Here is a 26,207-nt window from a genome sequence, read left to right on the forward strand (position 1 = left end):
AAGTGACGGTTTAGGCACCGAGTGGGAGAAGGTAGTCATTGGTGTGCCAGTTCTCAAGGAAAACCTACCAATCTATTCTCCTCTATCCGGGGCAATTACCACGAACATGCGCTAACCTCTTCAACCTACTCGATTGACCGCTTCTTCAGGTGACGGGGATGTCCATCCATCATATCTGTTGGTCTGCTCGGAGCATAACCCATACTTGGAGGTTTCATATAGGATTAAAATTGTAGATTGAAGTGATTTGGGTGAATAGCTCTGAGAGCCATTTAAAAAAAAAAAATCGAAAAAATGGTATTTATGCGCCCGCAACCAACCCCCCCCCCCCACACACACACTTGGAGGTTTCATATAGGATTAAAACTATAGATTGAAGTGATTTGGGTGAATAGAAGCTCTGAGCCCCCCAATTTCTAGTTCTAATTCTTGATTGTGATGTGTGCATATTGGAGACACATAACCATGTTCATAAATTCACCAGACAACTGGATACTGCACTCTTACCAATGAGTGGACCGTTAAGCTATCATAAATAGGTTCAAAACAAAAAAGGATGAATACATTTTTGGAATATTTATATCATGTTAGATTTTCTAAACATTTTTCCAGAATTTTTCGGACAAAAAAAATCAACCATTATGGGGTCATAATGTTCATTACGTCCCTGTATCGACCGTTACGGCTGACACCCATATTGGTAATGGTGGTGACCGTTATGGCCACCATTATATGGAATACCTTGACATGTAATGGGTGAACCGGTGCAGATTATCCAAAATGATCCTTTTAGTAGCATTTTATTTCCATTTACCTGTCTGCTGCTATTGCATTCTCTGATTCATTTGGGCATAATTGGTCTTTAGTTTGCAAGTAGCAAACATGTATGGTGAGGTGGGCCAACACATGGATAGACTGTAGGAAAAAAGTCATTGTGAAGCATTGCTCATTATTTTAGTTAAATGTCCCTTTCTCAGGTCACTGACAGGAGGCTACCACAGTTTGATCGCTTTTTCTTTCTGGCACATTGCCATCTTGGTGGCTCTCCAGATCAGTGGTCCTGGTCATTGTACTTATGTGCCCCTCTATGCTCGTGGCAACCTACCTTTTGTTAACAGAGGGCAGAATGGACTTCCCTCTGAATCCGAAAAATGAGGGGCATCTATTGAGATATCTTATTTTTACACGTGTTACTCAACCTGCTGTGATCCTTAGTTTTTCCCCCCCCCCCCCCCCCCCCTTCTTGATTTATGTTCTTTCCAGTTCTTTTATTGTCTTCGTTTATTAACTTATCCATGGATCTAAATTTGACTTAATCCATTCATGATTGACATTTGTTTAGCTGCTGATGTTATACTATGGAAGCGCCAAAGCATATCTTTTGGCATTATTGTTGTTGCCACTGTTGCATGGCTCCTATATGAGCAGTCAGGGTTGTCATTCTTATCAATTTCTTCAGACGTACTGCTGATTTTAGTTGTATTCCGGTTCGTTCAGGTCAACAGTGCCGTTTTTCTAAATAAGTAAGCCTTTAGCCTTCATGTGTCTTGTTCTCATATATTTTTTTAAATATTATTACTATTATTTTTTACGGAGGAATTATATGATGCTTGATTGGAGGATATGCATTGTATCCTTAGATTTTCGGATCTTGAAAGCGGGGCTCATGGTTCGGTTATCCAGGCTGTTGGCCCACAATGGATGGGCCTTGCCCCAAAAGAATATCCCAGTATGGATGATCTCTAGCTATCTCACGGTTTTCCCATTTAAGGAGATATTCTTGGCCATGATCTATCCTCTATTGGCTCATGTCTGAATCACCAAATGATGGTCCCCACTTTACAAGCTTGGGATCCAACGATACTGTAGATATGCCTGACTGAGAACCATCTAGTTTATTGTGAGGGTTCTGTGAAGCAACACACATTTTTTATTTTATTTATTTGTTTTGTGCAGACACCTTCAACCATTGCCAGAACTGGTTTTATCAGAGGAGATGGTTAACAATGCAGCCGCTTCATTTCGTGTTAAAATCAACTATGTGCTGCTCATGGCACATGATATCACTCTTGGCAAGGACTTCAGACTATTTTTTAAGGTCAACAGTTATTGACTGTTTTAAAGTTTGCAGCCTATAAATTCTCAATAACCAGTGGAAAGAAGTTTTTCTTAACATATTACACTATATCTGGCAGGTGGTGGTTGGCCTCTGGCTTTTATCTGTTATTGGTAGCTTTTTTTCATTCATCACACTTTCATATATTGGTACGTCTCTTTTTTATTTTTATTTTTACGTATTAACATATTCATTTTATTAAGAGGGACAGGATCAAGTGATATATGCCTATATCTATGTTAGTTGCCAAGCACTCGATCGTCATACATGTGGCACACATGTACAAGGTGCAATCCATTTACTTGTTCCTTTGTTTAATATCTCAGAAGTTCATAATAATTCGGCTGATACCAAACTGTGCATTTCCAATTATTGGAGGTTCTCTTGGAGATCAAGGCTTGCTCTCTACAACATCTCTACTGCCCATGTGCCACGAAGCTCTATCCATATGGCACGTGATCACATGGGTAGACTAGGGTCTAAGAATCATTGTGATTTAGTAATCCTAGCCTTCTAATCCGCGTTAACTTTTTGGATGTTGAATACGGGAAATTCTCAATTTGCTCAACATTTTTAGCTGTCCATTTTCTGACAGATAATGTGACATCTAATATGGCAGCTACTAGATCAATATCTTCGATTGCCCTAGAAGTGTGCCCCGTGTGAAAGGCTGTTGACTAGCAAGGCTTAACCTCTGAGAGGCTTTCTCAAGCCTACCTAGCAAACCTCATCCTGCGCTACCATTGAACTTACATTGAAGTTGGTCTATTGATCCTAATCTCTCTGTTGATGGACCATGATACCTTACATGTGGACTGTGATGATCTCATGTGTGGTCATATGTGGCCTACTTTACACATGTATTATGGTTTCTAGTGTTTCACACTATTATCTTTCCTTTAGATCTTCAGATTGTTTGTTAGAATAGAGTTTTAGTTCATAGGCTTTGTTTTATGTAATAACTCAAGTATGGGGATTTTTTGTACTTTCATGTGTTCCAAAACGTGATTGTGATTGTGTGTGTGTGCGTGTTTGTGTGTGTTTGAGAGAGAGAGAGAGAGAGAGAGAGAGAGAGAGAGAGAGAGCCTTGTTCTTTTATTATTAGGGCTTTCTTCATTAAAAGCAAAAATACAAAATTTGCTTTCACGCTTAGGTCATTACATTACATATGCTCATGGGCCTAAACCTCAATCCTTCACATATTTAAGCCCATAAAACATAGGAAACCATATGATAGACCAAGTTGGCCCACTGGACTGCTCGTGTGATCAATATGGACCGTCAACACTCCCCCTCAAGTTGGAGCATATACATTATGAATGCTCAACTTGACACAAAGACGATCTAAACAAGTATGACCAAGAGCCGTAGGGAACGTATCTACCAAATGATCTTGGGACTTGACAAATGACATGCAAATTTCCTTGTTGGCAACTTTCTTTTAGATGAAGTGACAATCTACTTCGATATCCTTGGTTCTCTCATGATAAATAGGATTGTTGGCAATGGAGAGGCAGCCTGATTATCACAATACAACCTCATGGGAATATCAATCATAAACCTAAGCTCACACATTACCTTCTTGCCAAAGAGTTCACAGGTCGCATGGCCTATTGTACTGTATTTTGCCTCAACGCTTGAACAAGCTACTATGCTTTGCTTCTTACCTGTATGTAACAAGATTAACCCCTACGAATGTACAATAGCCAGTAGTAGATCGCCTGCTAGATGGAGAACTAGCCCAATCCACATCAGAATTCCCTTATACTTGGAGATGGCCATTCCTCTTGCAAAGAATACAACGACCAGAGGCTCTCTTTTGCGATAAAATTTCTCTTTAGGAGGCTTGAGATTGCCCGTCTTCAAACTATAAAAGGGGGTTCAAACTCCCATGTGCTACACCCAAGTAATCGTGGTAAAAAGAAATCTGAAGAGGCATGTGCTGGAGATAAAACTATAGTGAGCGATCCATCTCCCACACGTGGCTCAGTATCCAACCGTGCATCAAATAGACCTCAGTTCTCGGGCAGTCATGTGTTAGCTTGAGAAAATCCTTCTTCTTTCATTTTAAATGCATTCTTCATAATAATCGCCCTCGAAAGCTTCTCCGAACTCCCGCCTTGACATGTGTCTCGGACCTGGCTTTGAGCCTCTTCAAAATTGTCGGCATCCCCTTTTAAACCAGGTTCTTTGCCCAAGCCTCCATTTGGTGCCAAGCTCGAGAGGGAGTAGGAGGATCCCGATGCTCCCTCTTCGCACCCATTCTTTCGTGTTGCAATGAGAGACAAACTCCCCTCTCCAACCCTATCTCCACCAATCCCAGCTTTGCACGCACGCCACCCCCTGATGGAGGCATCACGCGCACACGCACGCCCCCCTACACACGTATGCAAGGAGGGCCCCACCATCGATCTGGATCGATGACGACGTCCAAGGAGGGCTTCCTAGTTAGAGGATTGCATTTTGGTTCCTTGGAGTGGACTCGATCGTCAAGTGAATCCCACCATGGGTTCTCATGATCGTGGCCCACTATTCTAAAAGATCTAGTACTTTGAGTTTTGGTCATTGTTGTTATTAGGAACATCATGGACGGTTTAGATTGCTTTGATTAGTTGTTATTTGTGGTTATTTCGTCTCTAAGTAATAGGTTGCACACATGGCGCGAGTTTTGGGGTATAAGATTTTATTATAAATAGGCACCCCTTTTAGTCTTTTTTCTTATTGATGATTGGAATAAAATTTCTACGCTTTCCTGCTCATCTTTGAGTTGTGAAAACCTAATTGGGTGCGAAATCCTCCCTTCTTCGAAGGGCTACTACCGTGATGTGAAGCCACACCCATCCCGATTTGCCCTCACTTTCTACCATTCACATTCCTCTCCTCTTACAGTCATTCCACCTGCAAATCCATCGTTAATTTGCTGCCGTTTCTTCTCTATAGCAGATTTCTGGAATCTGGCCCCGCAGGAGGGCTAAAACTTCGAAGGAGCACCACGCACGGACCGTACCTCGGATTGGGCCGAAACTTGGGGGGTTTGTAGCCCAACCCTAGTCGACCAGCCCCAAGGAGGGGGGTTTTGGGTTCGTGGGCCCCATGTACGTGCGGACTGCCCTTAGCGCACGTGCGTCAGGCGTGGCCTACTGTCCACACGCGCGAGCGGTCTTCAGGTTCACTCTCTCCTCTCTTTCACTCCTCTCTTACCTGATTTTCCCTAATCCTAACCCTAGATTGTCTTAAACTCCCAATTTCTTTGCCTTTTTTCCAACCCTATGGTTTCTTGAATTGAAACTTGTGAATCCCTTGGATTGGGGGAATTATTCCTGTGCATGTGTGGTTGAATCTACTCTCCTTTGAGTATTGTTTGGTTTATAATTTTTATTGATCCAACCCTAGCATGTGTAGGCTTGGACCCGCATAGATTCCCCTTGATTGAGTGCTTGACTTTATGTGGGATGTGGAATTTTGTGTGATTATTTTGAACTAGTAAGATCTAAAGCCTAGAATCTCGCATATCATGTTTAAAATTTCATGTCCTGCATCACCCCCTCTAATATCCGAAGCAACCCATCACCTCTCACAGCTCGACCACCATGGTTACTCGAAGAGGGAGATACCTCTCGCCTTGTCTGGACATCACCCTAGCAAAATGGCACAACCTTTTTCTCCTACTTTTGCACCCTAAGCTCCGGTCACTCCTCTCCCTCCAGAATTGAAATCACATCAAGATCACCTAGAGCTCTTCTTCTCTTGACATAAATCCTCGATCCCCAACTCCTCTCCTTCTTCCGTTGCTTGGTCAATAGCCACGACCTCATCGAGGCAGGATCAAACCTCACCAAAGAATTCACGAAACCAAAGTTCTATTGGGATCCCCCATATCATAAACCATAACGCCTCTTTGCTAAAGCGAGAAAACTCCTCCCACTTCCGTATCTTCTTGATTGGCCCATCTTTATGCATGGCTCCAGCGAACATCAGCAAATCCAAATTCCTCTCAGAACACACAAATCCAAACCTCATTTTTTTTTTTTTTCTATAGGCTTGATCCTTGAATCATCCTTAGACTACCCACATCACTCTTCAATCCAAGTTCTAATATGAGTTAGGGAGGTGTTATGAGTAGTTTTAGCTATTGTAGACCATTGCAACGATTCCCAGGCCTTGCATAACATCTTCGGCCTTACGAGAACCTGCTAATTGTTGCTGATTTCCTTCGTTGCTATCCATCCCCCCTTCATCTGTTCATACCTCCATATGCAATTTTCCACAAGCCTCCCTAACCACCACGTCTTTGAAAGAACGGGAGTTTCCATCGTGATTTTGATGGCTCCGCCCTTTTCAACTTGGCACCCCCCTTGCTCCTATTCCAACTTTTCTCTACTGTTCCTTTTGTTCTTATTCCTAGCTTGGCCATTCCTTCCTTGATTTTGAGCTCACGTCCAAAACTTGCTCTCTGCACCAAGTGCTTTCTTTCGTCAAAGCTTTTGCTATGAAGAAGCTTCATTGCTGAGCTAACTCTTCCTTTGAGCTCATATAAACGAAGGAAAGACCCTAGTACACCGCGATGAGATGATATCAGGGAAGCACTACCTCCATCACTAGCTCCGCTCTACCGAAAACCCTTGAGAAATTGATTGGAAGCTGCCCCTCTAGGAATCCGACGACATAGAGGGTTGGAAATTCGGAAAGGTCCTTTGTCTTGCCTCCTTTCTCCTCCTGCATTAGTCTTTTCCCGCCCACCGTTGCCCAACATCTACTTTCCCCTTCGTTTGCATCTTCTCTCCTATGCCTCCTACTAAACCTCCAAATCCCTTTTCCCCTTTCGACTCTGATCGGCACTTCCTTTAATGTAGTTCCTCGATGCGCTACCATTTGTTGATAACCTTACTCTGCAACATCCCCTTTTCTATGCCATTCTCTCACCGTTCTTTGTCTATTGAAAACATGATAATCGTTAAATAGATTACTTTTCCAACAAGGTAGCAATATCGTCTTGGATTATCAAATAATTCCCCTTGATCCACACTGAGCTTATGATTTGTATCCATGGGGGTTTCAGTGAGCTTGTCTCCTAGAAGACCTACCTTACCCAGTAAGTCCATCACATATTTTCTTTATTGATGGGGACATCACACGCACACGCACGCCCCCCCTACGCACGTATGCAAGGAGGAGGGCCCCACCATTGATCTGGATTTATGGCGACGTCCAAGGAGGGCCTCCTAGTTAGAGGACTGTGTTTTGGATTATTGGAGTGGACCCGATAGTCATGTGAATCCCACCATGGGTTCTCATAATCATGGCCCACTATTCTAATTAATCTAGTGTTTCGAGTTTTACTTATTATTGTTATTAGGAATATTATGGACGGTTTAGATTGCTTTGATTAGTTGTTATTTTTTATTACTTCGTCTCCAATAATAGGTTGCACAGGATGCGAGTTTTGCAGTGTAGGGTTTTATTATAAATAGGCACCCCTTGTAGTCTTTTTTCTCATTGAAGATTGAATAAAATTTCTGCGTATTCCTGCTCCTCTCTGAGTTGTAAAGCTTAATTGGGTGCGAAACCCTCTCTTCTTCGAAGGGCTAACTACTGTGGTGTGAAGCCACATCCATCCCAAATCGCTCCCATCTCCTACCATCCATATTCCTCATCTCCTACAGCCATCCCCTCATCAAATCTACCCACGTTTGCAACTAATCTTTCCCCTACAACAGATTTCCACAATCTGGCCCTGCAGGAGGGCTGAAACTTCGGCGAAGCACCGTGCACAAACCAGACATCCGATCGGCGTGAAACTTGGCGTGAAGGTGGACCTCCCCTGGCCAATCAGCACCTAGCTGGATGATTTCAGATTCGTGGGCCCCACACATGTGCGGGCAGGATCCCACGCACGTGCATCAGGCTCGGGCCACTGTCCACACACGTGGATCATTTTGGGTTCGTTTCTCTCTTCTATTTCACTCCTTTCTCGCCTTATTTCCCTAACCCCAACCGTAGATAATCCTAAATCCCAAATCCTATTCCACTTTTGCAAACCCTAGGTTTTCCCGATTTGAAACATATGAATCCCTTGGATTGGGAAGTAATCCTTTGCATGTGTGGATGAATTTACTCTCCTTTGAGCATTGTTTAGTTTATAATTTTTAATTGATCCAACCCTAACATGTGTAGGCTTGGACCCGCATAGATTCCCCTTGTTGAATGCTTAACTTTTATGTGGGATGTGAATTTTTTTGTGATTGTTTTAAAATTAGTGTGATCTAAAGCCTGAAATCTTGCATATCATTTTTTATTTTCATGTCCTGCATCAGTTATGACACATTGATGCCGACCTTAGACCTTGCTACCTCAATACCTAGGTATCTAAGACAACCCAAGTCCTTTATCTAAAATAAATGCTGTAAAATTTTCTACAACTTGTCAATACTAGTATTGTTGTTGCCGATGACGATGATATCATTCACAATTTCACATGCATATCCAACATAAAGATGCTTGCCTCACTTTGTCTTACAAATATCGAATGGTCAGCCTTGCTTTTTATACTGAATTCAAACACCAGTTTATTGAACTCGTTGAACCAAGCTCTTGGAGATTGTTTTAAACCATAAATTGACTTTTTAAGGTTGCATACTTTGTCTAACTTTGCTTGAGAAGCAAAACCAAGTGGTTGCTCCATATAAACTTCTTCAATAAGATCTCCATGAAGAAAAACATTCTTCGCATGAAGCTGATACAGGGGTCAATTCATATTTGCGGTCATGGAAACAACAACATGTATATGGTGAAGCTTTGCCATAGGAGAAAAGATCTCTAAATAGTCTACGCCTATGGTCTGAGAGTACCCTTTTGCAACTAGTTGAGCTTTTAACCGATAAACTAAACCATTGGGGTTATATGTCACTGTATACATCCATTTACACCCAATTATACGTTTTCTGGTAGGTAGTACAACTAATTTTCAAATGATTTTAATAAAGTGCAACCATCTCTTCTTCCACAGCTTGCTTCCACCCATCACTACTAAGGGCCTCCTGGAAAGAGTGAGGAATAGAAACAAATGACAAGGCTAGAGCAAATTGTCAAAATAAAGGAGATGAGCTAGTAAAGGAAATAAATTGAGAAATAGGATGTCGAGTGCAAGAACATATACTCGTACAAAGATCGATAGGCAAATCACTTTCATTTGACGATATAGGTGAACATTTATAAGGGCAACGATCTTCTGACGGAGTAGAGGATCGAAAGAAGACACGCTTATATGCACTCCATCTCCCCACTTGGTAGTCTGGAGGAGGCAGATCTACACATTGCATTATTTTCTATATAAGACATATGACAACATCCGATTTATTAGGTAGCAAGTAGTTAAGACTGCATTGCTTTAAAATATTTTCGAAACTTTCATATTCAACAACAATGCCCTAGCAACCTCAAGTAAATGTTGATTCTAACGTTCAACTATTCTATTTTGTTGTGGCATATGTGCACATGAATTTTGGTGAATAATGCCATGAGATGGGACATATAAGTTAAGGGCGTGTTTGGATTACCAAATAGCATGGTACTGCGTGGTAAAAATGGTCATTATTACTTTTTAACCATGCTTGGATAGAATGCGAAACTCGATGAATTTTAGTCACCCATTTACAGCCTAGTCACATCAATGTAAATCGGTAACTCTCATCCAAATCCAACGCAAATTACCACCGTATTTGTCTGACGAGAGAATTGATGGTTGAATGGGTTTGGCGCATTCATGTATACTGAAATAGAGATGCTTCATCGAGCTCTTACTATTAAATTGGTGATGCTTTTGATCTTAATCTCACAATCCATTTTCTACAGAGAAGGAGAGTTCCATTTTGGTTTAGCCCCTCCACCTCTTTGCCAGTGACCATACACTGGCAACTACCTTCCTCACACCTACCTCCTCCTTCTTAATTACATTTCTACCCCTTCGGCCCATGGATGAAGAAGACGAAATGAGAGAGATCCCACCAAAGTAGCAGTAGCCATAACAAGCTCTTCATCTACTTCACGTCCGGACCATATCCAAACATGGATATAAAGCTGTTTATGTACACGGACATGCACCGGAAAAAAAAAGGTAGAATAGCGTTCAACATCCAAACACAGTTATGATGTATACGGTCTACATCCAAACATACACCTACAGCCGCCACTCGTATTCATAGGTTGGTTATGACGTATCCAAACATTGTTAAAAGACAGCTCTGTCAGACTGTAATTAGTAGTTGTTGGATGTATATGGTATGATATAAGGATTTACATTACTATATGATGGTATTTGGTAAACCAAACAGACCCTAAAGTCATGAGCAATGTTGTCAAATCACGTGCGCGATCGCATAATCGCATATTTGATCACATATTGATTTGTTTTTGAAAAAGGAAAAAAGGAAAAAATTGAAAAAAAAAAATCTAAAAATTAAGGGAAAATTTGCCTAAGTGGTTGGATAAGTTATTTTACTGATTTCATTGTAGTTTTTGGATAAGTTATTTTACTAATTTCATTGTAGTTTAAGTGTTTCATTGAGTTATATATTTAATTATTTATATTATATTTACATAAATTTTAACAAAACAATCAACAAGCTACATTAAGAGAGAATTAATTATTAAATACTTCGAATATAGGATTTTATTGATAAATGGATAACTTGATAACATAAAACAACTTTCAAGTTATAACTTATAACTTAATGTTCAAATATGATTTACAAAAAACATGCACAATTTACATAATAATGAAATATTAAAAAATAAACATACTAATATAGTAATACACTAATACTATATACATTTATTCAGTTGACATTGTGGCATTTGATCACTACCATTGTCGTAGTCATTGTTGTCATCAAGAGTTGTATCCTTCTTCAATGTGTACTTCATCTTCTTCTGTTTCTTCATCATTGGTTCGCAATAGTACTTCATCCACATCCAATTGTTAATCTTGATTATCTTCTTCTTCTATCTCAATCTCGTCCACCACCTAACTGTTACTGCTTGCCCCTCTTCTCCGCCATCGAGTAGAAGAACTTTCTTCAGGTGCCGATTTGAATGCCACATCTTCGACTCGGGCTAGTGTTAGGTCCTCGTCTGCAAGGGTCCTGTCCCTACGAGCCACTCATCATCTGCATCCAAATCATCTAGGTAGATAGGATTATAGAAACCATGCTTTTCTTGCCTAGCCTGGAATCGGTTTTGCAACTTTTGGTTGTATTAGACAAAGACCAAGTTATTAAGTTTCTTTTGTTTAAGACGTTTTTTTTTTCCTGAATCTGCATTAAAGAAAGTGCATTAGTGATTGTTCATGGTCCTTTAACTCCCTAAGATTTAAGACTAAAATCAACAATAAGGAGTGAATTGCCAAACTTACCGACTTGAACGTACCCTAGTTGCACTCGCAACCGCTAGCAGAACATGTGAGTTCTTCATTCCAACTTCTTTTGGGCTGAATCCTTCTTGTTCGGATTCACTCCATTGGCAACCCACCAATCTATGGAAATAAGAGTTTTAAGTAGGTTAGACTTTAAACATTGTAAGAAACTATTTCTAAGTTACTTAGACAAACTCGCTAAGACGTTCATACTCATTTGGCAATTTCATACTCTTATGCCTGATGACTATTTCTCTTGATAAAATACATGTACTCTTCGTGTGAAAGTCTAGTAGAATTGAAATCCTATCCTGTTCTTCTTTATTTGGAACTATTCTTTCCAAGACGTAAAGAAAGCCAACCATATGCGTCGCTTCTGCCTCTATTCGATAGGTAGAAGCCAAGAATACAACCAGATTAAGTATGTAGGCTGACGAATACAATGTAGATGACATTTCACTGCCCCACCTCTCATCTTTGATCTCTAAAATGGGGTTGTAATTACGATGTTTATAGTTGAAGTGATCCATGATTTTGTTTCTAGCCCTCTCCATCGCATCATAGATGTAACCGACTAGTATCTTCTCATCTCCGTCCACCAATCACAACACAATCACTATGGGTTTTGATGATTTTAGTGCCTTAACACTTGTGTCCAAAAAGATTGTGAAAGGCTAGTTTGTTGGACTAGCTTCCCTTCGACTTTCTTTGACCAAGGCCCATTATTTTAATCGGCCGACGCTACAAAGCTTCTAAGCTCGACTTTCTTTGAGTACAACCTTTGTAGTGTTAAGAAGGTTGTTGCGAAATGGGTGACAGTTGGACGAAGCAAGTTACACCCAATGTGTTTTTTCATTTGATGAAGAAGAAAGGCATGTTTGTACATAAAGACAATGATTCATCTAGCCCTAGCAATTACTTTAATGTACAATCTACCTGTATCTTCTAGCATAAGATCTATTCAATGTGCCATATTGGGGGTATAAAATAAACAATGCCTTTTCTCTATAAGAAGGTGACCGGGGGCTATATATGAGGCTGTGTTTTCTTCAGTAACTTGGACAACATATTCCTCTCCTATTTCCTCAGTCACACTATCTAATAATTTGAACAAATAATCAGCTGTGTGGAAAGGGGTTGATGCATCCACAGACCTCAAAAATATTGCTCTAGTTGGACGATTCATTAGAAAGTTTATCAAATTCGATCGGATTTATCGATCCATCTGTCGGCCATAAGATTACAACCATAAGTTTTCCACGATTTTTTATATTTGGGTATGAAGCTTCATATAAAATCAACCTTAGTTTTGAAGCATGTTTCCCTCACTTCGTGATATGAAGTAGGCTCAAGTCCATGTCCAAATTAACATATTGCTTTCACCATGACCGTGAAACTTTTCAACTTAATAATGTTGAAAGTAACACCGGCTTGGTACAACCACTTGGTGATATATTGAATTGTGGTTTTCCTAACTTTTTTCTTTTATCGATTTTCCAATGTGGTTTGTGCGGGTCCTTTTCCCTTACCTCTTTGGTCGACCACATCCTCGAGATGTGATCTATACCACCAATCCATAGGCCCATACCCACAAGCTTTTTTTGGGGCTGGTGGTTTAGACCCACCGGCTCAGCATATTGCGGGAGTAGGTTTCTCCATATGAATATCTATATTCTCATATGCTTCTTGTTCCATAAACTCTTCTCGAAGTACAATACTATCGTGTTTTCTTCTTAATTGTTTGTCCATGTACTCCATGATTTCCTTTTAGACTTTTGGAGTAATGTTGGGACATGCTTTTGCATTTACTCCCAGTATGTGTGCAAGGTTTTGCTTGTGCCGTGCAATGCCACTGGTACGTACAAACCCACATAGCTCACACACCATTGAGTCTTTTCGGTAGTACTATGATAGTGCCCATACTTCCAACTTGGGTTTCAAAGAAAAGGATTGGGAAGAAGACGTGATCTTGTACACATAAAGATAAAGACTAGAGAGTTATACTTGCACTTGTAGAGAGAGAGAGAGAGAGATAGAGAGAGAGAGAGTTCTAGTCTTCTTGAACTTGAGTTGTACTTGTATTCTTGTACCACTTTTGTAAGTTGTAAGTTGTAAGTTGTAACTTTTAGTTTGTACTTTGTAGGTTTGTTTGTACACTTGTAGGTTGTAGGTTGTAGTAGGTGTTTAACTAACTTGTAACTTGCAAGTTGTAAGTTGTAACTTAGACTTCTCCTCTTGAGTATTGAAAAAAATAAAAATAAAAATTCAAACTTGAAAGAGAAAGTAAGAAAGAATGAATGAGAGGATGAGACTATGAGACTGAATGTAAGAGAGAGAAAAAGAGAATGAATGAGAGAGAGGGAGAGTTGGAGAGACGAGAATGAATCAATGAATTAATGACAAATAAAAGGAAAAGAACCAGGATAAGGCCGTATTTGGATGTTCAATTGAATTGGATCGTGATAACTCAATTCAATAAAGGTGCCGTATTTGGATGTTCAATTGAATTGGATCGTGATAACTCAATTCAATAAAGGTGGAATGACCATCCTCCGAATTGCCCTCACGACTGTTTCAATTCCGACTTGAAATGCTTAGAATTGGAATTATGGTTTCGATTGTCGTTGTGAATCAAATGGTTTTTGGCCATTTCATCGACAAGGAATAGAATGGATTACGATTCAGTTGAGCATCCAAATACCATCGAAGGCCACATTTTGATGTTCAACAAAGTTTCTCTATTCCCCCCCCCCCCAAAAAAAAAAAGAAGTCCCAACAGTCATATTGCAGACTATTGGGGCATTATGTGATCGTATATGTGTGCATTTGCATACATGATATGCGATCCCATCACATATATCCACATATGCGATCTCATTTGACAACAATGGTCATGAGATACGTATTCCTAGCATTGTCTAAATGTATAGTAAACATCTTAGTATTGAATTGTGTTTGTACTTCCATACGGTGTTCGCAATATCGATACTATCAGCTGATAATATCGTTATCGCATGCAAGCGGTACGAAACCCCCAGAAATCACTCAGAAATTTTTTTCTTTTTTAAAAAATAAGGATTCTTTGTATCTTGCGATATATCGCAGGATATCGCACGATTTTCGTCGATACATTCACATTTCGACAATAAAAAGGCCTGAGATGCCGGGTAACTACTGAGAAATCGAGAAAAAAATTTTAAAAATTGAAAATCTTTGAATCGATGTGAGAGGGGGTTTTAGTACATGTAGAGAAGAAGAATGCATAATCGGACTAAGAATTTGGTGGGCCACTCCATCGATCAACAGCGGTGCACCGTAATTGCATTTTCCTTTTTCTTTTTCTTCCAATGGATAAAGATTCAACGCAGTTTTCGGGGAGAAATCCACAAAAATCGTGGAGATTTGGTGTTCCGGAAGGATCGAAACCCTCTTTCTTCGAAAATTGCGATGGAAACGGAGAAGTTTCAGGGAGATTTGGGGTTCCGGAAGGACCGAAACCCTCTTTTCTTCGAAAATGGCTTCAGCCGGTCTCTGTAGTAGGGAAATCCTATCCCTTTTAACATGGAGTTTTGTCCATCGTGATGTATCTAATTTATCCACGCTGTCCGGTCTCCTGAAATGGGAAATCCGATCCCTCTTTAACAACGAGTTTGGACCCATCGTGAATGTATGTGGTTTATCTACACTGTCCATCAATTTTCCAACTCGTTTAAATGGTTGAGTCCAAAATTGAAGCATATCCAAAGCTCAAGTGGACCATACCACAAGAAACAATGGGAATAATGATTTCCACCATTGAAACCTTGCTAGGGCCCACAGTGATGTTTATTTGTCACCTAACTTTTCATAATACCACAATAACATGGATGAAGGGAAAACACAAATGTAAGCTTGATCCAAAACTTCTGTGGCCCTCAGGAATTTTTCAATGGTGGGCGTTCGATTCACACTATTTTCCGTGGTGTGGTCCATTTGAGCTTTGGATATGCTTTATTTTTGGGTTGAAGCCCTAAAATTATATGGTAAAATGGATGGAAGGAGTGGATAAAATATATAAATCACGGTGGACCCCACAGAGTTTACTCAGTACACTTAGCACAATGAGTTACACCGGACGGAAGTGGATTCGAAAGCCTTTTTCACGAATTTCTTGCGCTGGAAACCTATGTGGGGCCAACGTGATGTTTGTGAGAAATCCATACTGTCCATCCGTTTTATGAGCTCATTTTACCATATAAGACCAAAAGTGAGCAGGATCCAAGACTCAAGTGGTCCGTACTAAAGGAAAACATGGTTAGGGAAATTCCTACCTTCGAAACCTCCCTGAGGTCGACACTGATGTTTACATGCCATCCATACCGTTCATAACATCATTCCTACTGGGATTAACTGAAAACACAAATATTATAATTATTCAAAACTTTTCTGGTCCCATGAATATTTCAACTGTGGATGTTCAATCTTCACGTTTACGGCTCACTTGAGTATTGGATTGAGCTTGTTTTTGGCCTCATGTCCCAAAATGAACTCGCAAAATGGATGGAAGGAGTGGATTTCTCAAAAACATCACAGTGGACCCCACCTAGGTTCCTAGTGAAGAAACTTCACATGAAAGGCGTTGGCAGCAAATGCACCAATTACGGCCATGGGCGTGGATCCATGAGGTGGGGGAGACTTTGATTGTGGGACTTACAATGATATATGTGTCTTAAATCTACACTGTCCAACAGTTTTGAAAGATCATTTTAAGCTATGATCCCAAAAATGAAGCAAATCCAAATCTTACGTGGGCCATACTATAGGAAGCAGTATTGATTGAATCCCCACCATTAAAAGCTTTATGGGGCCATTGGAATGTTTATTTTCCATCTAGCCTATTGATAAGGTCACAAAGATTTGGATAAAGTGGCCAGACAAATATCAGATCGATGTAAAAATTTTGCAGCCCACGTGAAGTTTTTAATGGTCGATTACCACTGTTTCATGTATTATGGTCCACCTGGGATTTGGATCTGCTTAATATTTTGAATCATACATGTCTTTGATACATTTATAAATGTCATGCATTCAATTTAAATATAGTTCCATTAGTTCAGTTAAACATCGCATAACTTATGACCCTATACAAGGGAAATTTATTATGTGCACCTTTTTTGAGATGTTATGATTTAAAAGTGTGTATTAAGGTCTTTTTTAACAACTCTTGAAGTTTCATTGAAAAATTCAACAAATTTCCCAATGTTTCCCCATGTTTCCCAAAAAGTGTGATAAATTATGCGATACAAACGTTACATCCTGTGCAATAATTGATACGTATCTATACCCCAAGGGTGCGATACATTGCATGATACCGATATTTTGAACACTGCTTCCATATGAAATTCTTTAAAATAAGAAAACACTTCAAAACGATATTTATTAAGGATAACCATGTCATTTGAGATAATCGTCCACAAAAATAATGAAATACTTGAAATGAGATAAACTAGTAATACAAATTGGCCCCAAACATCAGAATGTACCAAATAGAAAGGTTTATCACTTCTTTTGTCCACACGATATAGAAAAGACACCCTATAATTCTTTCTTTACGCACAAGCCTCATACTCTAACCTAGACACATATGACAACGATAGAATAAGACTCTTTAAATTTCTTAAGGAAGCGTGAGTAATCTTGGAATGCTACTGATGAGGAGAGATATTTGTCCATAATGTAGCTCCATTTAGTATACTGTGGAAGTAATAGAGTCCATTCACTTCATGTCCGTCAATGATCCTCCTTGTCTTTAGATTATGAAATTTATAATGGGAAAGACGAAATGTGACAAAAAAGCCCCCAAACAATTTAGGATTCACCTTGAAGAAATAAAAGAACAAAGAACAAAGAAACGTGGAAGAGAAGAAGAAACAATGCTTCGGATCAATCGTGCTATGTTACCATGTTCCAAGAGGTGATTGTGTGTGTGTGTGTGTGTGTGTGTGTGTGAGAGAGAGAGAGAGAGAGAGAGAGAGAGAGAGAGAGAGAGAGAGAGAGAGAGAGGACAACAGTAGCTTCTTACGCCCCCCACCTTTTTCTTTTATTATTAGGGCTTTCTTCATTTAAAGCAAAAATATGAAATTGGCCTTTCATACTTGGATAATGACATTGAATGAGCTCATGAACCTAAACCTCAACCCAACACATGTAAGCCATAAAACATAGAAAACCACATGAGAGACCCAGCTGACCCACTTGACCACTCATGACACATGGGCGACACGTGATCAATATGGACCGTCAACATTATGAAAGCCCTAATAATAAATCAAGGAGAGGCTACAGTCATCACAACCTATTTTTCCTTCTCTCTCTCTTGCTTCTTCTCATATTTTATCTCTCTCACAATCTTACTCAAAAAGTTGGTATCAAAGCGATTATAGATTCGGTACCTTGTCCACCCCACCCCCCTCCCCTCCCCTTTTTCCTACTCTCTCTCTCTCTCTCTCTCTCTCTCTCTCTCTCTCTCTCTCACTGCTGTAGGGTGAAATGTTAAATTGTTTAGTAGCTGATTTATGCAAATCACGTTTTTTCTTTATACAACCACCATTTGGTGGGTTGTGTAGTTGTGTCTCGTAACTGTGCTTGAGGCCTACTTCCATATACAACCAATCATGTTGGTTCAAAGTGGGCCATTGTGCATCTTATGGATAGATTTGAATATCAAGTGTAGGTGTTGAAGTCATGAATGAATGTGAACTTTTTTTTCATATTTGTTATCAATTAGTTTGTACGTGTGTGCTGATGATCATTAATCTATGCTCTCTTAAAGCAAGTGTTGGGTGAGTTTTAAGTTCAAGTTCTTCTCTATGTTATGTCCCCCTTCTCTAAATATGGACATCACGAATATTGCTAAGAATAGTCTTTTGCATCCATCTGAGTTGACAACTCTTTAAATTACGTTGACCAAACTTAAGGTGCAAATTATTTACAATGGGCCAAATCTGTAGAAATGTTTCTTACAGGAAGAAGAAAATCGAAGTATCTAAAATCCCTTAGGCATGCTGAAAATTCAACAGATTATGAAGATTGGGTGGTAGAAGATGCCTAGATTAGAACACTTGCTTCAGAAAAGCATAGATTAATGATCACCCTAGCACACATGGACCGATTGAAGATGAAAATGAGGAACCCTTCACTTTCACTCATTATCTTTGTACTTGCACTTGATCTTCAAATCCGACCATAGATGCGCATTAGTCCACTCTAAACCATAAAAATGGTTGTATGTGAAAGTAGACCTCAAACACACTCATGAGGCACAAATGCACAACCCACCATATGGTGGTTGAACAAAGAATGAGGAGATTTAGGTATAGCCCCCAAATGACTTTAGGTTTCACCTTGTGGAGAAGAACAAAGAAGAGGAGAAGGAAAGTGAAAGAAAAGGGGAAAGAGCACAATACTGGATCTTTTACTGGTTTGATACCATGTTCCTTGAGTTAGATTGAGAAGGAGAAAGAGAATATGAGAAGAAGCAAGAGAAAAGAGAGAGAAGGCTAAGAAGTTGGTGACACTCCTAGCCTCTTCTCTTATTATCATTAGGCTTTCATAATGATGTGAAAGTACAAAAATACCCCTATGCTTAAGTTAGTGCATAACCAAAGCCCATATGCTTAAACTTCATGCTTACACATCATGTTAAGGACTAAACAAAAGGAATAATGAAATGAGATAATAGAAACCATACTCTCATGTGAAGTGGGCCATAAGTGTGATCATCATCATCCATTTGTCAAAATGGATGTATCGATGCCTACATCAATGTTTCATATGGCGATCATAGCGTAGCTGAATAGCATAAATCCCTTGTAGTGCATGCTACAACTACATAGTGTGTAGCGTCTGCTACAATCAATGCTTCTTCTTTTTTTTCTTTAAAAAAATAAATAAATTATATTAGCTTTGTTTGTTAAAAATGGTGTAAAACTCCTCTCAAAAGAATATATATATATATATATATATATATATATATATATATATATATATATATATATATATATATATATATATATTTATGTAAAACTCACATCATGAAAAACTTAAAATGTAAAGTTAAAATGAAACATTTTCTTTGTTTACTTTCATTTAAAATGGTGTTGATCCTATGTTGAAGTTGGTGTGAAACTCACACATTAAAAAACCTTTAAAACTAAAAAGAGAAAGGGTTTCAAAAGAGGGTTTTCGAAAATCCCTCTTTGTATTGATGACATCTGTATTGTACTTAATATTCTTAATCTATGGGATTTTTTATTTCTTTTTCATACTTGTGAGTTGTGACTTATAGTTTCAATTAGACTATTAATTAAAGTGGTTTTCTTAGTGTTAAAGTCCTATGATATACATTGATACACCATCCTCCAACGGCTTGAGCTTTTAGAGAAAGTGGTTGTTTGACATGGTATCCTAGCGGAAGGTCTTGTGTTTGAATCCCGAGAGCAGCGAAATGCCTCCCTAATATATTCTCCCATGGGGGGGCATTTATAGTGTGAGTTGTGTGTCTCTCCACCCTTGCCCAGTATGTTCCTGTGTGAAGTTCCACCCCTAGAATGTTGTCGACATGATAATTATTTGATTTGGTTTATAACCTTGTTTATCTAGATTGGCCTTTGATAAGTAATAATTAATAACTTTTTTGAACATGCTTATACTTGAAAAATGAATAATCTTTTAGGCATTTTTATATTTTTTGCTTTTTTCTTATTATTTATCATGTTTTTCTTATTTTTAAATTTAAAAAAATAGAAGTGTCGTGTAGCTCACGCTACACGCCATGCTATTTATGCTACACGCTACAGAGGGCTGAACGCTACGCAACACACTACCGCTATTCAAAACACTAGTCTGCATGTATGACTTGTGTCCATAGTTGTGTGCCTGCATATATAAATGTGACAGTTTTGAGTATACATATAGGCATGTAATCCATTGGCGAGAGCACCTTTATAAGCCCTCATAATAAGAAAAGTTGAGTGTTGATTTAATGATTAATGACACAAAGGCCTGAATGTCCTCATCTTGCAGAAGGTACTGAGATACCAAGGATATGTGACAAAGAAGGTTGGAATACTTCTGTTTACCAAGAAAGAGGAGTTGCAGGTTCCTGAAACTCAACGAATGTACAGTTGATTAAGGCGCTCCCAATTCTATTTTTCATACATGTGATCCCATGGTTCAGTTATCCGGACTGTTTATTGAATGGGGGAGTGTCAACAAAATCTCCCAGATTGGAAAATAATAACCCTCGATCCACCACCTGCATATTGACAGGCAAGAAAAAAAAATACAATGATCTGCACTCCTGATTCAAGAGGAAAAAATGCCAAAGGGTTAGGACCTTCTGATCTGGGAGAGTTTTGGGACATCATCCATGTAGTCCATTAGGTCACTGATCTGGACTAGAGAACCATGGGCCCACATGTGCAGAATCATGCAGATCAGTAAACTGTACATCTGCTGAGGTCAGGAACTGATAATTCCTCTAAGGGCCTGTTTGGCTGGGCAGATTGGAAGGGATTGGAAGGTAAATCCCATGATTGGCCGGACGTGCCAAACAGACTCAGGATTCTGATCCCGGGATATAGCAATCCCATGGGATTGCCAGCAATCCACTGACATCACCATCATTACCTTAAAATCCATCCAATCCACCCTAATCCCATTCAATTTTTCCTTGGACGTGTTTGGTTCCACGGATTGGAAGGGATTGGAAGGTGCAATCCCAGGATTGGACGGGCGTGCCAAACAGACTCGGTGATCTAATCCCAGGATATAGCAATCCCATGGATCTTGCACCAATCCACTGACGCAGCCATCATTACCTTGAAAGTGATGCCATCCACCCTAATACCATTCAATCCCTTCCAATCCACCCGGCCAAATGCGCCCTAAAAGAAATTACCAAAGCAATGAAAGTGGCTATATGTATGTTGTTGGTTGCCAGCAGTTGGAGACATGAGCTCATTGTGAAACACCTATATGCATGTGCTCATGGGCACATGATACATGCATGTGCTAATCTGTACTTGGCTGATCTGCTCTGCAACTATATTGTTTGGTGTGTGACAGGAACAATTGTATCGATTACGATCCCCGCCTTGTACAATAAATATGAAGAGCATGTGGATAGATATGTCGGGTTGGTCCACAATAAAATCTCTAAGCACTACAGTATAGTGGATGCAAATGTTATCAGCAGAATCCCAGGAAACTTTTCGAAGAAAAAAGATTCATAACCACACACATCCCGTGTACGTATTTCCATTTTATTTAGCTGTTTTGAGGGTCCTCTGCTTGAGTTCCTTGTGTTGTATCTCTTTGATCTTTGTAAAGTGCTTCAATTATTATTATTATTATTATTTATGCAATTCTGAAAACATATACTTCTGATCTGGAAGAAGCTACCGTAGGTTGTCCTTGAGAGGTTTCATCTAATGGTATGGTATTGAGATTTCATTGCATGCTGTTTTGGATTTGGTGGTATAATTTCACTCATCGTACCCAGTATGATGGTTTGGCAATGGGGATTGATTTCTGATGGGAGTTGATACTCTGGCTGTGTATCACACTTCATATGCAGCACTTATAAGTGGTACACATGGCAAATATTAGCTCAAACTGATTAAATTGTGGATCCCATTGTTGCTAAGTTGCAATCAAAGAATCAGATTCATTGAAGAATCCTAACCTCTGATTCATGGAAACTTCTTTTTTGATATAAGACCAATTGGATAGTTTTCATTTTTTAACCATTCAATAAATGTCGAGAAATCTAATAGTTACATAACCAAATAATAGTAATTTTTGGTTCATTACAGATTGAATTTGTTACCATAATTTGGTGGGTTTAGTTTGAATTACTTACGCAATTTCTCGGTAATTTCTAACTGCTTATGTATCATCCATCACACTCTGCCAGAGTATCAAAGTAATTTCTTTTGATGGAATATGTTTGTCATTAGTGGAATTTGTCATGGCCACTGACAGCTGTAAAAACTGATCAAAACTAATTCTCGTTATGTTATCAGCAAATTCTAAATATAAAAAAATGATCATCATTGTCGTCATCATCATCATCATCATCATCATCATTGCTTTGTCACATCTATCCCTACTCTATTTTATGATCCTATTTCACAAATCATTCCCAAGCATACAAACTTTTATATCCCTACTCATCACCTTTGTATCCCTGTTGCTTGTTTTTGGCTCTTCAACTGTAAGCAAAGTTCCCCTCGACTTAGGAATTGGCAAGTTGACATTGATCATTCCAAATCCAGGCCGATTCCTTTGCATGGATCTGGTCCGCTCGAGAATTGTGTTGATAAATCACCTTGCATACTAGAATATATAAAAGGGTAATACTTCATGCACTTAATTTCTACCATAAAACAAGTATGCATTCTCCTTGATTCAATTGATACATCCCCTTACCCTTTGGACCTTTGATGTAATGAGAACATTGCTGATGGCATCGTTTGGGAATCACAACAGTTGCATGATTCTAAGCATCCCACTGGGTGCAATTTCTGTCCTTTGAATTTCGGTTATTCTGATCTAATCATCCATTTGTGGGACCGTATTTGGATTAATTGGATAATTTCCTATCATTGTGAATTTTGCGGCCATTCCTAATCGATGTGGTTTGTTGTTGAATTAGTGGTCTACATCCTCCTGCCCATGTTCTGCTTTTATGATAGAGTTTAGACTGTCTCATCAAACTCTCAAGAAAATCAGAACTTACTACAGGGAACTTTGCTAAGCCCACCCGCATGTGCCATAAAGCTAATGTACACTCCTTGTATGTGCTAGCATAGCATGATAGGTTTGACATCCAGTCCATCCATCAGAACAACATCAAAATATTGATGCTCTAGCCCAAGAATTATTTTGATCTGCTTGTCAGGTGGGCCACATGTGCCGATCGACCATAATTTATGTATGGGAAATCATGTACATGGTTTGGACCAACCTGATGGATGAATTAGATCTCACACGTATGTGCCAGCATGGCACATGTGGGTGTACAAAGCTTTATTAAGCACGCGTGTGCACATGGCACACGTGGCAACGCTCTACTATAGAAATGCCAAATTTTTGTTGTCTTCGAGAAATTAATACTAGAATAAGTACAGATCGTGTTTAGGTATTGTTACAAATCAGTGATTTCAGTATCAATAGTATTGGCCGATACAATATTGCATTTCCTTACATATGGCAATGTATCGCTGAGACATTGATATATTGTGATATATCGTCAATATCTCTGTTTAAAAATACTTTGTATTGATGATATCATCCATTCCAAACCTTGGGTAGTCAACTTCCCTGCATTTAAAAAAAAAAAAAAAAAAAAAAAAATCACAAAAAATCACCATTTTCTTTTTCTTTCAGTAGCCTCATAAGTTGATTTTGACCACTCATTTTTTATTGTTTGGATAGAAAGTGGGATTTGGATGTGGAAATTGAGATCCGAGAGCGGATTGGCTAGAGAAGAAATTACTGATTTTTTTTTTTTTCGAATTTAAACCTTTCTTCTTCTTCTTCTTCTTCTTCTTCTTTTCTTTAAATAACTTGGAATTAGTATAAAAAAAGATGATAAACCATGATTTTGCATGTTTTGCAAGCTCAATCATGGATTTCAATTTCCGATTTGTGAATATGCAAAAATGAAAAATATTGGGAAAATTTTAATTTTCTTCATCTCATCCATTCGACTTGCCATTAGAGTAGAAAAATCACATTATAGTAGTTCGAGGTTAATTTACAAATTGATAGAACTTTTTTGAAATTTTTGAAAAAAAAAACTATTTTTAGTTAAAAAATAAAAAAGTAATTAAAAGTAAAAGATCGATCAACCAGATGTTACGTAGCCTTAATAATATTTGTGTTTACAAATGTCGGCTGTCTTAATAAGAGTTACACTATGATTCTCAGTTACTAGCCTTAATAATATTTGTGTTTACAAATGTCGGCTGTCTTAATAAGAGTTACACTATGATTCTCAGTTACTCAGGGAAGAGTGTTTATAGGAATTGATTTTTAATATAGTTGCATCACCTTTGTTGACAAAGGAAACTCATTATGTGTACTCCTTTTTTGTGGTCTTAATGAGTTCTAAGTGTGTAATGATGTCTTTTCTAAAGTTACCTAAAGTTTGAAAATTTTGACAAATTTCCCAGTGTTTCCCAAAAATAATAATACATTATGTGATACATGTAATATTTTGCTTGTGATACCTTATATGTTTTCATATTCTAAGGATGTGATACATGTGTCGAAACCGATACTGAAAGCATTGTTTAAAATCATATATACACCAAAACAAATTTATTAATATGCTTTTTCTATATTAGTCGTTTATTTCTAGACATTTTTTATATCATAGTATGTTAATCATACTTCTAAAACTTGGTGACTCCACTCAAAACACGCCAAGCCAACTCCACTCGATGAGATTTTGAGATCACAATGATGTAAGAATCCTATAAGGTGGGCCTTATTGATCAAAAGTTTGGATAATCCTAAAGGTTGGAATAATAACGGTTAGGCTGATCATGCATTTATGGCATGCAGACTTTACTAGGTGGTTGATGTAAGATAGGGCCTCTTAGGTTACTATGGGTTGTATCATGGTGTACTTTACCAGGTGATCCTAAGTTATCGCTACGTGTATTCGAACTACTATGGGTTGTCTTTTTCGCATGGACTTTTCTGGGTGTCTAGTTCTCCTCGGGCGTATCTTAGAATACTTTTCTGGGATACTAGTTCGCCTTGAGTGTCCTCATTGCATGGTCTTTTTTGGGTGGCTAGTCTTCTTTGGGTGACTTTTTACCAGCTGGATGTGCATCTCCAGGTCTGTGAGCATGTGCATGCATTCATACATTTAAACAAGATTTCTCGAATATTTTGTATGATGTGAACTGCTATTTCTGCTTAAACTATACTTAAGTAATGCGGGAATGTGTAATCTTAAGGGGAATTCACACTGAGCTACCCACTCATTATTTGAATATATTACCATACAGGTGGTGTAGGTGGTTTAAATGATACTCAAGTTCAAATTAATGAGGAGCAGAGTACAAATATCAGGAATGTGTGGCTATATTTGCTTAAGAGAAATTGCGTGATCTTGCAGATCAAGTCTAGTAGTGTTTTATTCCTTTTCATGTGTTAAATTGTTCTATTCCTATATTTTATTAGCATTGAGACATTGATTTGTATAAGCACTATGGGTAGCTGCTTGTATATTCTGAATGTGTGTGCGAACTTTCTTTTATTCTTGGTTTGTTTCTCTTCTGCTAAAATGCTCACTCTAAAAAAGGAAAAAATATATATGTGAAATTTAGGCTATTTTTAAAGGTTGCCACTCGAGTTTTAAAAAATGAGTACTAAACTTGGGTTATAAGAACCGGGGTGTTATAAAAGTCGTGCAACCCTATTTTGAGGAAAAGTCGTGTAACCCTGTTTTGGAAAAAAGGTTGCACAAATTTGTTTTGAAGAAAAGTCGTATAACCCTATTTTACGGAAAAGTCGTGCAACCCTATCTCAGGGAAATGTTGTACAACCCTATTTTGAGGAAAAGCCATGCAACCCTGTTTTGGAAAAAGGCCACACAACCCTATTTTGAGGAAAAGTCGCACA

The 26,207-nt window shown here is 38.7% G+C and overlaps 1 protein-coding gene across 5 annotated transcripts in view; it reads left to right on the plus strand.

Moving 5' to 3' along the window:
• The window catches only part of LOC131223828 (reticulon-like protein B16), an 85,027-nt gene extending 59,185 nt beyond the window's left edge, over positions 1–25,842 (plus strand). For 2 of the 5 annotated variants that reach the window (XM_058219341.1, XM_058219343.1), the window contains exons 3-8: positions 1,343–1,523; positions 1,957–2,098; positions 2,196–2,265; positions 20,589–20,624; positions 21,633–21,814; positions 25,592–25,842. In XM_058219341.1, coding sequence (XP_058075324.1) covers positions 1,343–1,523; positions 1,957–2,098; positions 2,196–2,265; positions 20,589–20,624; positions 21,633–21,799 — 596 coding nt within the window. In that variant the 3' untranslated portion in view covers positions 21,800–21,814; positions 25,592–25,842. The remainder of the gene's footprint in view (positions 1–1,342; positions 1,524–1,956; positions 2,099–2,195; positions 2,266–20,588; positions 20,625–21,632; positions 21,815–25,591) is intronic. The other 3 variants (XM_058219340.1, XM_058219342.1, XM_058219344.1) reach the window with 2 other exon arrangements.
• The last annotated feature ends 365 nt before the right edge of the window (positions 25,843–26,207 follow it).

This window comes from Magnolia sinica, chromosome 13, assembly GCF_029962835.1.
Source record: "Magnolia sinica isolate HGM2019 chromosome 13, MsV1, whole genome shotgun sequence".
Classification (NCBI taxonomy): domain Eukaryota; kingdom Viridiplantae; phylum Streptophyta; class Magnoliopsida; order Magnoliales; family Magnoliaceae; genus Magnolia; species Magnolia sinica.